The 13109-nt window shown below is 42.7% G+C and overlaps 1 protein-coding gene across 1 annotated transcript in view; it reads right to left on the bottom strand.

Moving 5' to 3' along the window:
* The window catches only part of SH3RF3 (SH3 domain containing ring finger 3), a 119781-nt gene that overhangs the window by 23102 nt on the left and 83570 nt on the right, over window positions 1-13109 (bottom strand). Inside the window, exon 9 of the mRNA XM_017736975.1 lies at window positions 13081-13104. Within this exon, the coding sequence (XP_017592464.1) occupies window positions 13081-13104 (24 nt within the window). The remainder of the gene's footprint in view (window positions 1-13080; window positions 13105-13109) is intronic.

The following is a 13109-nucleotide window of genomic DNA, read 5'->3' as shown; positions in this document are numbered from 1 at the left end:
CGGCCACAAGCCGGGCTCCTAGCGGGGCAGGGAGGGTGGGCTTTGGGATCCGGGGGCTTGTCCAGCAGAAGGAAAAGCAGCCGAAGAAAGCAGCCTCCCTCTCTGTCCGAAGGCTGAGACCTACTGCCCACACACCCAGGTGAAACAAAAAAAGTAGCCAGCTCTTTTGTTTTTCTGAAGTATCTGGCCGTTTGTTCCCATAGCAACACATATGGGGGAAATTCCTTTAACATGGGGGAAAAAAAAAAAAAAAAAGAGAGCTCCTAAAACCCCAACATTATCCTATACTAAAGACGGGTCTTTAGGAATATAAAATTCCTCTTTGTTAAATTAAAGCACAGAGCAAGAAGGATCAGCAATGAAAAACAGAGCTAACCAAAAAGAACGACTAGGGCATAAGCAGGGAAGGGGAGTCAATAGGACTGTGGGGTTTCATTCGTTTTGTACTAACCCTGGTTTTACTTTGCTATCCTGTCCCTCCATTCTACCTTCCCTTCATTTGTCTGTTTAGTCCTCTTCTTTTTCCCTGACACATGACCTGCAGGTATGACCATATAATGAAATGCAACTGAGTTACACCGATTTAACTAATTACCGCTTGTCATGTGTGCCACCTAAGCCAATGTTCTCCATTGCCTCATCCTACCCCAACTGTGAGACAAAACACGTTAGCTCAACTGTCAGGCTTAAAGTGATTTGGGTAACCCAAGACGTCTGAGGATATTCTTTATGCCAGAGCTGACAGTAGGGTAATATCAGTGATGCAGCCACTGAGAAGCATCTCATATAGGCTACACACAGAGTCACATCTGTAACCTCAAGTGCTCTCCGAACACAAATTTGTTGCATGTCTGGATTGTGCTATGCAATAAGGCAGTGACATCTGGTTGGTGTTTTCATTTGCAACTACTGCAGAAATAATTACCAATGACAGCACATATACAGCATATTCCTCTTCACTCTGCTAGCTAGTTGACTGATGAAGAAGAGGCCAGTGTGACCTGAAATAAATGGTGAATCCTGACAATCATTGGAAAGAAATGGTCAATTTTAACACGTAAGTTAAAAATGCTTCTGTGGAGATGTTGGGCAAATACATCTCACATCTGAAAATGATGGAAACTATATAAAGATAAAATCACTACTGCACTGGAGCAGAAATGACAGCTTTGTCATTCCATCTCTGAGCCTGCCTACCACAGTTGAAGATGAAAAACCCTTTACACAAGTCAGATAATGGTGCAAGACTGCAGGGGTTGATTGACAGACTGGCAGACTTTCTTATTTTTCATTTTAGCAAAACAGAATAGGCAAACATTAACTTAGAATTGTCCCAACCTCAATTTGATCCTGGTTGATTGGAATGTCTCTGACTATAAAGATAACAGAATTAATAGCCCATTAGTTAAGCAATCACAACTTCTCTTCAAGGTCCTCTACTATGATTACTTTGCTGTATCTGACAATCTTCCCAGAGCAGAGTAGGCAATACGATGAGTATCTTGCACAGGTTTGTTTCTTTCAACTTCTTCCTGCTAGAACAGCAACATGTGTGTTTGAGGAGCCCCTTCCAGTCTCCTTCTTTTTAACTCAGCAGTATTCATGCAAGAATTCCAGCTATAGATAACCAGATGCTACCAGTTGCTTTGCAATGTCTTCCAGTTAATGATTTTCTGTCAAACCAAGAGGATATTTCAAGTATGTGCCATCAGGGCTTGTCTCAGTCCCAGTGCTAGTCAATCTTTCCATTAATTACTTGCTGAGCGAGCTACTGAGTGTACTTCTAAAACCAGCAGTGGGTACTGAGCTGATTGAGTCCACAAGCAGTGTTCTGGTTTTACCTGGGATAGAGTTAATTTTCTTCATAGTAGCTTGTATGGTGCTATATTTTGGATCTGTGACCACACAAGGGTTATAACACACCCTGTTTTAGTTAGCAAGCAGCCCTTGCACACTGTTAAGGCCTTTTCTGCCTCTTGCCCACCCTACCAATAAAGGGGCTGGGGGTGCACAAGGAGCTGGGAAGGGACACAGTGGGGACAGCTGACCCTTAGTGACCAAAGGGATATACCAGACCGTATGGTGTCATGCTCAGCAACTGAAAGCCTGGGGAAGAATTAGGAAGTGGGGCACATTCACAGTGATAGTGTGACGGAGCCTGGCTGTCCGAAAGACGGCTGAAGATCTGCCTGTTGATGGGAAATGGTGAGTGAATTCCTTGTTTTGCTTTGCTTGTGTACACAGTTTTTGCTGTAACCATTGAAGTGTCTTTATCTCATTCCATGAATTTTTTCACTTTCATGGATTCTTTCTCCCTTCCCACTGTGGCAGGGAGCAAGTGAGTGGCTGTGTGAGTCTAAGCTGCCTGCCAGGGTTAATCCACAACAGTAGGATTAACCAGGTAAGAATTCAGAAGAATTTTCCTAAAATGGAGAAATTATCCCAAATCACCATAATGAAATCTGCAAAGATAAGCATGATATGCAACTTTTAGGAATGAGAAATCAAATGCACAGATACAAAATGAGGAGTGACTGGCCAGCCAGCAGCTCTCCAAAGGGACATAGAAGTTACACTGGATCACAAACTGGGAGTGAGTCAAGATGCTGCGGTGAAAAAGAAAAACTTCATCTGTGAACTTACATATAAGTCATAGAAAGTGCTTATTCCATCCTAATTGGCACTAACAAGATCTCAGCACTACTCCACTCTGGGACACTGCTTTTAAGACTCCGTCAAGCTGAAGACTGCCCAGAGGAGAGCTGCAAGTGTAATCAGAGGCCTCGAAAACATTACTGTGAAGAAAGGCTGGGAACTGGGCTCAGTGAGGTTGAAAGAAGAGAATTCTCAAGGACTAAACACATTATTAGTTCTCTAACATGTGAAAGGCTGTCAAGAGAAAGCTGATCAGCAGTTCCATCTGGAGCAATATATGAAGAAGCAAGACTGAGTTATAACCATAAAAGATTCGTGAGGGATAACGGAATTTTCTGGCCCGAGGAATATGAAAGGACAGGAATGGATCATTCAGTGAAGTTGCAGAATGGTCTTAGTGGAACAATTTCAAGAAAAGTCAGACATCTGTGGTGGGTAGTTGGCATCCACCTGACTTTCTCATGGCTAATGAATGGAAATCCACCCCAGGCTTCAGGGCCACCATCCTTACTACCTCCCCTGTGCCACTGTCTCTGCTGGCCAGTTGTATCTCTCAGCCAGGTTCACTCTAAGTCTGCCAGCCAGGAGTATCTGGCTTAGACATAAAACCTGTCCAGAAAAAATTTTAAAAGTTGGAAAATCAGTTTCCTCTTTTATGTCCTGATCAAAGCCTAGCTTATGCATTTCCCTTGCCACAGCAGGCACCATTGTGTGGATAGGATCTGCCTGCATGACCTCCTCCCTCTTCTGTCTCAAAACTAAAGATATGAAAAATAACATGATGTTGTACAGGAGGGAATAGAGATCTCTGAGGTCATAAAAAAAGCCAGCTAGTTCCATTTTAAAATATACTAGTTCTGGACTGATCATGAATTGGGACAAAAAACTATAGCACAGGAAATCTACTTTACTGCAAAATAAGTTGGCAATGGACTCATATTAAATTACTTCTTCTCTCCCTGAGGCATCTGGTGATGAAGCCCAACGACAGTCTGCTTCTAGTGTGCTGAATACAGTGAGCTAGGACTAAAGTATAGTATTACAGATTCTGCTGTCTTAACTTACAGTAGCATGTCAGTGAATATGAACCAAACAAAATATATGCAAAAAAAGGGAAAGCAACACGTTGAGTTCTGCCTTTATAATAAATTGCTTTTTAGAAGGTTGACTGCTTGACAGACTGTATTAATTGATTACAGGCAGCCTGCAGTTGTAGTGTCAGAGAAGTGACTTTTGCATGGTATACTTTTTGAATTCCTGAGACTGATCTTTTCTCCAGAGGGCAAAATAACAACATTTTTTTTCAGTCCTTCAGAGACGAGTACTGACTCCATGTCTTCACTAGGTCCAAAGGGAATTACTAGATGCTTGAGACATTCAGTCGAAAAAAATAACAACCCAGACTGACTCTAAAGTGGCTTTACCATTTGGCAAAGGAAAGGCCGAGGGCTTGTGAATCTTTATGCTGCTTCTGCAATAAGAATAATAAACAAAAGTGTACAAAATATGATAAATATCCCTTTGCTGTAACTTGGTTATGCCCTCAAGTTACATAACAAAAATAGAAACATGCCACAGATATTTGTTGATTGTTGTAACATGCTATTCCTACAGTATTGATGTTTGTCAGAAACTGCAATTTCATTTAGTTTACGTAATTCTTCTAGCAGAGCTTGCTGAAAGATTTCTGCACTGATTGTAGATATTTTAAACCACCTAGGAAAAATACCAGTACCCATGTGATGAGAAAAAGAAACACGGGCACTGAAAAGTTGATTAGAGACAATTTTCACAGGAAAGTTCAGGCTTTGTCTCCATAAAAAACCTGCATTGGCACTTGAAATTCTTGTATCTCAGTGAGTAATCTCTGTTGCATCTTGGTGGTTTAAGACTTACTGCCTTGTGAATTCACAGTTGGAAAACCACTGAAGAAAACAAACGAGTCCTGAATGTGTGGGATGCCAAGATGCCACCAACTCTGACACACTGCAAGTTGTTTCACTATTTTCAAGGCATCCAGCTTCCTACTCTCTTTTTCTGCTGGAATGGTTTCATCCTGCATGCCTTCCTTCCTGGGAGTGGTGGGGTAGCATCAGCTCATGCCAGCTCTGTGTGTTACTGCTTCAGGCAGAAAGGAAAACTACAGGGACAGGAACGAACAGAATTCACACTCTGGGTTTTTTAACCCATGCATGGGAATTGGGAACTTAATGTCATGAGGGAATGAGAGATCAAAACATGTTCTTCAGGAACAGGGCAGGGAGAGGGCAGAAGCCATGAGGGGATGCTCAGCTGCAGAGATGTGTGGTCTGGGGTGGGATTGGCCCCTATGATCCTGCAACAGGCGGAATGTGTCAATGTCTCTCACTGATAGCACAAGAGCGCTTACATTTCACCCGACTAATCCAAGGACGTACTTGCCATCCCCACCCACAGCCTGGCCCCATCCAGCCATCTGGTCCTGCATGATTTCTTCTGCAGGCAGGGGAATGCCATGGGAACGCCAGTGCTGGGATGCTCACACGCAGACACACACTCGCACACACATACGCCTCCAGCCTTCTGCTTCCAGTGCTCCCTTGCATGCTCTTTCTTTTGTCAGTTCTACTTTCCTCCTCAAGCCTACTAAGGATTTAGCAAAAGCTCATGGGACCTCTGTGCTATAAAATTAGGTCTCTACAGGTGCCAGGAGAATGCCGTGCCTTGGCATCCAAACAGCTTCATCTCCAGTTAGTAGATAAACTGAGTTTCCTCTTGAAGTTAAAGCACTCTCCATCTTCTCTTCCCCTGGATCCGCTTCCCCTTAAGGCCGCAGAGTGCAGCACAGAACCACTCAAAAGAGTGTTAGAGAAATCCACTGTGGACACTTGAGAAATCCTGTGACAGCACTGTGAGGCAGATAAGCAGAAGCGGGGGGAGAGGAGAGAAAAAAGGAATAGCTTTCGGAGACTGCTTGGCAGCAAAGTCAGCGCTTGAAATATCTGTGGGGAGTTTGAAAGCATTTCCTAACATCAAAAATGTGAAGAAGAAAAAGAAATTTTGATCAATGACTTATTGCCCTTGATCTAAGCAAAAAAATCCCAGCCAGTCAGAAATAACAGAAATCTGTTTTATTGTAAAGCTTAAGTTTTCTATGTTTTGACAGCTGGGGCTCATGCTTTTGGCTGGGTTATTTGCCAGCCTTAAAATATTCATCACTGAGTTGCCAGGTTTTTGTCCTTTCAAAATTAGCTCTAACGATGAAGGAGAAGGTGCTGGAGAGATTTTAAGCAGGAGTTTTCTGCCCTAAAACCGAACTTTGTGGCCTGAATTCACATGACCAGAAGAAGAGCTTTCCACTCCCTGGCCAAGTTTCTGGTGAATCACTTGCTGGTCACTGAGCCAAGATTCACTTTCTGGAGCATGGGAAGTAGTGGCTCATTTGTGATGAAGACAGCCCCCTTGCCTTTGTTGAGAGGAAATGGATTAACAGTATGTATTCTGTGCACAAATCTTGAGAGAACTGAGCTAAAATATTCCAGACTAAAGCATCCTTACCAAGAAACAAACTGGAACACATTACATGGAAAAGTCAAAGCTGATTCTGAAAATGATCAGTGAAATGCTGGTGTTGGTGGCTCCAGGATCAACTCAGATGTCTTACAGAGTACTCAGGAAAATAAGTGTCACAGAACTTATTATTTTTGATGCAAACCTTCAGATTACTGTTCCAGTGTTGCTTCCTCTTAATGCATCCTACACTTATTCTAAGAATTCAAGTCAGGCTCTTCTGGTCTTGTGCAATTTTTTTATTGTTATGTCTTGCACTGTTTTCATTTAATCACTTGGTTGTTATCATTCCATTTCATACCTGTGCAACTTAGTGGGCTTTCTTAGGTGAACATAAGGGAAATATTTTTCCCCAAATTGAAAAATGTTAAATAATTTCATATCTGCTAGGAAGACTAAATTCCTCTTCCAGAAACTCAGGGTCTGTCCTATTGACTTTTTATCTGAAAAGCCTGCTTGCATCAACTCTGTCCTTAGCTTCCTCTACTCATCCCAGGTGACCACCATTTTTGTCACATCATTTTATATCTACAAAGTCCTTGCAAGTGCTCAACACTTCACTTTTGAGACTGATCTTTCATTTTCTGGATAAGGAATTAAAATGTCTTTGGGGATATGAAGTGATAACAAATCCTTTTCACTCAGGGACAAGTTAATATGAGAAGTTGCAATGCAGAGACTAACAGTAAGTAAAAACTGAAATTGCATAACTGTGTAGGATCTGGTTCTTCAGGCAGTTTCAGGTCTACCAAGTGATAGCTTAATCGGACAGCTGTAATACAAACTAAGGTCAAAGAGCATCTCGGAGTTCATGAAGCCAAATTTCTAAAGGGCCTTAGATCTAGTCTTCAACTCTACATAAAGCCAGGGTGGGTGACTAAGTGTGCAGGCAGGAGGCCTGCACTGAGGGATGCTGCCAGGTAGGACTGAGCTGCAATTTAGGAGAAAGTAGAGGAAGGCACTGACAGGAAGAGGGAGTGGTGGAGAGGGAAGTCTCTCTGGTTATGTCTATTCTGGCACAAAGGACAAGGTCAGGATTTAGCAACAAACCTATGTCTGCATCCAGTAACCTTTGTGGTTTGGCTTATATCAATTTCCTGCTCTGCTCTGCACTGGTGCAGCCTCACCTCAAGTCCTGTGGGCAGTTTTGAGCCCACAATATAAGAAACATAGAAAGCTATTAGAGAGCATCCAAAGAAGGGCTATGAAGATGGTGAAGAGCCTTGAGGGGAAGTCATGTGAGGAGCTTCTGAGGTAACTTATCTCATCCTGGAGAATGAGAGGAGACCTCACGCGAGTCTACAACTTCCTCATGAGGGGCAGTGCTCTCATGATCTCTTCTTTCTGATGACCAGGGACAGGACCCGAGGGAACGGCCTGAAGCTGTGCCAGGGAAGGTTTAGGTTGGATATCAGGAAAAGGTTCTTCACCTAGATTGTGGCTGGGCATTTTAACAGGCTGCCCAGGGAAGTGGTCACAGCACCAAGCCTGACAGAGTTCAAGAAGCATTTGGACAATGCTCCCAAGCAAACGGTGTACTTCTTGGAGCTGTCCTGTGCAGGACCAGGAGCCGAACCTGATGATCCTTGTGGGCCCCTTCCAACTCAGGATATTCTATGATTCTATGAACTAGCACTCTCCCAGGACAATGCAGGAGCATGGTTTGGGCCACACCACTTATCAGGACTGTTCTTGATGAGCAGTCTGGATGTAGCCACCCTATTTTGGGCAGAGAAAAAAGCTTAGAAGCACGGATGCAAGTCATGAAGGGACATTTGCAGGGCCAGAAAACAGGCCTTGGCTTGTTCTGTTTTGCCATGTAGTTCTCACACCGGCCTCATGCCAAACATACTGTATCATTTGAGGAATGCATTTATTTTGAGCAGTACTGATACTTGAGAAAGTGAGTGACACTGGTGAAAACAGACAGATGTTTACTCATTCAGTCTTCACATGCAAAACTGTTGGTGTGTGTTCAAAGTAATTTTCTAAAGATGTATCTCTTCTTATCTTAACATCAGGAAACAGCAGCCTAGTGTATGTTCCATTTGTTGTGACTTCTTAATCTAGATCCTCTATATATTCCAGGTTCCTAAATTTAAAGCTGCAAACAGACTTGTTCTCTCAGCACACTTATAAGAAATGTTTAATTTTACATTGCCAATTTTCAAATATTTCAATATACTCTCGCTAGGTAAAACAGTAAGGAATTACTGTAACTCAGTGATGAATTAATGACTTACTTGATAGTGCAAGCTCTTATTTGCCTCTCTGTCAGCTCTTGGGCCAGACATTTTGGAAGGGTTTAATCAAAAGCCTCATCAAAAGCCAAATGAGTGGATTTTAAAGAAAGTTTAATTACAGTGGTCAAGCCACCCAGCATGATTTGCTTGATTTGATTAACATAATGAGGAGCTCATTTAATGAGAAATGCATTAATTCATTCAAACAAGTGGTTTTATCAGTGGTATTAAGCACCAACCCAGATTATGTACAGCAGAAACTATTATAGCAAAAATTGAGCAAGGTCAAAGCAGTAGTCATACTGTAATTATAAGCTCTCAGCTGTAATCTACCAGTTGAACTTGAGTAGTATTCACCCTGCCCAAAAAAGCTGCATCCCTATTTTAAACAGCCCCCAAACCATGCAGTTTTGCTCCAATTCCACAGCTGAGATCTCCATCTCCTTCTTTCAGATATTCAGAAGGTTTGGGGACTGGGACTGAATTTTCTGAGTTTCAGATGGCTACATGTGCAGATACTAGTAACAAATGACAAAGAGCTCAAAGGAACCCTGCTATGACTACATGCCCTTAAAGGAAACGGATGTTGTCCATTTGCTCTTTGTTTTATCTCTCTCCTGACCCTGTGATGTCTTAGGGATGCTCCCATTCCTAACCTGGCATAGAGTGACTCTGGGGAAAAATTAGTATTTTACTGCTGGGGAAAGAAACTTCTTTCTTGCAAAAAGAAGAAAAATTTGCCTCAAGTGGGAAGTTTTTGAGAAAAAGAAGAAAGAGTCTCCTTCACACTTTCCTTTCTTCAACTGCCTTCTTTAGATACATTTCACATCCTATATTTCAACTTCCTCATTTCAGGACCCTTTCCTGTGGGCTTTGCACAGCACCCTTCACCTGCATGCCCCACTGGCACCCCTTCTCTGGTGCTCCCTGCTCTATCTCCCAGCAGCTGCCAATGCTCTTCTCTCCTCCGCTGCCCTGACCACCGTTACCTCTTCGACTTCTGCCGTGCTCCCTTACCTGTACTCAGGCCACTTGTTATTCCTGCAGCGTTGGCGCTACCCCTGCGGGAGCCTCCCTTCCTGCTGCTTCCTACTGTGCCCGTACAGCACTGAAATTTCTTTGATTTTCAAGTGCTCTACTTCTCAGCCTGCTTGGCTGCCAGAGTACTTTCCAAGTACTGTTGCACAGTGGACTTAGGCACTATCTATGGCACAGTTTTTCATTAGCTACCATCAGCAGCTGGTAAAGGAGACGGTACTCAAAACTGTTCCCTAAACAGGCAGGAGGCTGGTCACGGAGCTGAGATGTGGAGCACAAGCCCAGTTGCAGATGGGATCCTCCGGGCATAGATGCATACCACCAAGCGAAGACTGGCATGGAGGTGGAATTTTACCTCCTGATTAAGTCCGCAGGAATATGATAGGAAGACACTATTATTAGGGTACCTAAATGAATGTAAGTACCAAGGTTAACATGCAGCTTTCGAAGTTTGGATCAAGATCTTCAAGAAATAAGCTGAAGCAGAGAACTAAAGATGTCAAAAAAAAGACCTAAGGATTTATTTGCTATATTAATAGAAAATGAGCAAGAAAATCATTCATGCTGATCTGAAACCATACTCCTTGGGATTATTTCTGCCAGGAAATGTGGATTATTTCCACAAGGAAATGAGTAAAAGTCGGAATTGGAGTCCTTTGATTTTAGAGAAATCTTGGGATCTGCCTACATGTGACTGCTGCACACCAAGAGGAACCCGTGATATTGGCATACAAACATTCGCACAGAGGAAAGCATTAACAGTGATGGCTGCACCAAGCACTCAGCAAGGCTATTTCCACAGTGAAATTGATTCCATCTTGGAACAAGCAACACAAACAACCTACATGGACTCACTGCAGAAGCTGCCCCTTGGTGTCATATTTAGTATCCCTAAGTGGAATCTATGTGGGAAATCATAAAACATAAATTCTTAGAAGATCATATCTTAAAACACTTTTCCTCACTATCTCCCAGCCCAGCCTTCAAGCAGACAATCAACATTGCTAAAGTTATAATCTGAAGAAAATTCCCCAAGGACCAATATATCTCACTATACTAGAGTGATAAATGCAAAAATTGCAGTTTATCTCCACAGCCCTCAAAAGAATCATGAAAACCAATGGATCCTCATCATGTCCATCCCTGAATGCAAACTACTTATGTACTGTGTGCCCTCTGTACCAAAGTGAACTCACACTGACAATTCCTGCATGAAAGAAAACCATGGTTAATAACATGAAAATGTCTCCTAAACCAGTTATTCTCTGATCATTCAGCCTTTATCCTCAAGCATATCCTACAAAAGACACTGGAAAGACTAAGCCAGGATTAAAGTTAACAATTTCATGGGACACCAAAAATTGTTGATTCTAACAACAGTGCGAATTTTATGGCACATTACAATTTACATCACATATGACTTGCTAATCTCAGTTTCTCAGGAGATAATTACCTTCCATCCTGTGTTCAGTAGAGCTGAAGATCTTATTACCTCTCCTCTTACTAACTTCCCCTCTGTTCCTTTCATCTCAAAATACCTGACTGATTAATATAATGAAACTGAACTCAGAAAAATTGTTTCTGATCTTTGCTTACCTGGCAGCTTGCTAGCTATGTCCCTCCTTCTGTTTTTTGCTCCTTGATCTTGTCTGATTTTTTCCTAATATGTGTACTGATAACAGATACTGCCTTTCTCCACAGATACTCCCTCTGAGTGTTATGACACTTTCCAATTTACCAAAAAACTGCCCAACCAGCCTTCACTTTGAAAATATCAAGCACTGTTACAGATATGGTCCCAGTTCCAACTCACAGATGCCTTTCTGAATAGTTATATGGTTTTCAGTCTGACATTATCCAAGCTCTCAGTTGCTGCAAAGAAATATTTGGGCTTAGCAAAGAGTAAGAACACAACTTATCTGGCCAAACATCAGTCACTATTTCTAAAAGGAAAGGAAACACTGCTACTTCAGATCTTTCTAAAAGAAAGTGAACTATAACATGGACAAGATTCAGGAATATGTTTTTCAGCTGGGGCAGTTATGTATTACCCAGTCAAGTAATAAATGAAAATTTTTATTGTCACTTCTCTCTGGTACTTCCCAGATAGTGAACTGGTCTTTGGTAATGCCCATTGCAATGATGTTGTATATCATTTGCTTCTCCCCTTCATCCATGGAGTTCAAAAAACTTAATTTTATTTCTTTGCATCCAAATTCAGTAACTTTAAGCTGTAACAGCTTGGGAAAGGTTAACCAGTATCTTAGGACTGCACTTGATATAATTTTGCCTATGGACTTTCAGTATGCAGTATCACATGAATTAAAACACATGGACCTGTCACTTAATGTGTTTTAGGAAGTATTAAATAAGCTAGTACACAAAGCTCTGAAGTAATGTGCAGATCTACCACCTCCTGCCAAATGCTATTCTCTTCCTTGGACTTGCAGAAGTAGCAGGTGTTGCTCTGCTTCCACCACATGCAGTCCTTGATGCACACCTAGGAGTTGTTCTTTGTAGGCAGGCACCTAAATGTCACATCCAGGGCAGAATTTCTACACCCTTCTTCTTTCACCAAAATGCACTAAGAGAAAATCCAAGCCAGGATTAAGGAAAGGATTTTAAAACTTGTATTCCTCATTTTATGGAACTAGGGGTTATCTGTGACCCTGATGACACATGAGACCTGCCACCTCAGTATTACCATGTACAAAGAAGCTGCTTACTCTGTATGTGTCTGTCACCATGGAAAAACTCAGGGAACATATGGAAAGGATTTTTTTCACGTTCAAAGGAAAAGCAGGCCCCCACATGTCTTCCTCCTACTCAGATACAAACCAGGATCTTGCTCTGCTAGCCAGTACAGAGATAATCTTCAGCATTGATATATGGGAACTGCTGACACAATGTAAACATTTGGTAAAAGCAAAATATTTGGCAAGAACCTAAAAGGCTGGGTGCTTTAAGCAGCTCTCCACACCGGCTTTTCTTAGCAAGGTGTGCCAGGGAACATGTACCCAGCTATCGACCCCACTACTGGCTCTTAAGAGATTTGCCCTGCAGTGCCACATCCCAACGAGCACTATCCAACTCCCTTCTCTTTTGGCTGTGCCACTGCAATGAAAGTTTCTTGAAGAAGTGGAGATGTTTCTGGAAGTGCAAAACAGCTCTTACCACTCACAAGCCGATGTTTTACTGTGCCTGAGGCACCTGCTGTGCGGCTGGTGCCACCATCAGCCTCTTCGATGTAGGGAGGCGGATGGATTCTGACTTGGCTATCCTGTTCTGACGGCCAAGAGCCCGCTACAACATCTCACTGCACCACTGCAAATTTGCAGGTCTCAGCGCTGATCATTGGAAGAAACATACAAATTCAGCCCATTCAACCTTATTTCCCATCCGCGAGCAGGTAACGTTGAGAGCAGTGTTGAGGATGGTGGGGGGGGAAAGGATGAAGTGTGGAAATAGCGTGAGATGAGGATGCCCAAGCTGTCTGGCGATGGAAACCAGTTTCCGCAGGGCGCCTCCTCAACAGCCCCGTGGGAGGGAGATGTGTCAGGAGCACGGCGCACAGCAGAGGCACGGCGGCCCTTACCTTCTCATTCTTCCTCTCCTCGGGTTTGC

This window comes from Corvus brachyrhynchos, unplaced genomic scaffold (assembly GCF_000691975.1).
Source record: "Corvus brachyrhynchos isolate BGI_N302 unplaced genomic scaffold, ASM69197v1 scaffold83, whole genome shotgun sequence".
Taxonomy (NCBI): Eukaryota; Metazoa; Chordata; class Aves; order Passeriformes; family Corvidae; genus Corvus; species Corvus brachyrhynchos.
This window is presented reverse-complemented; position numbering and strand designations above follow the sequence as displayed.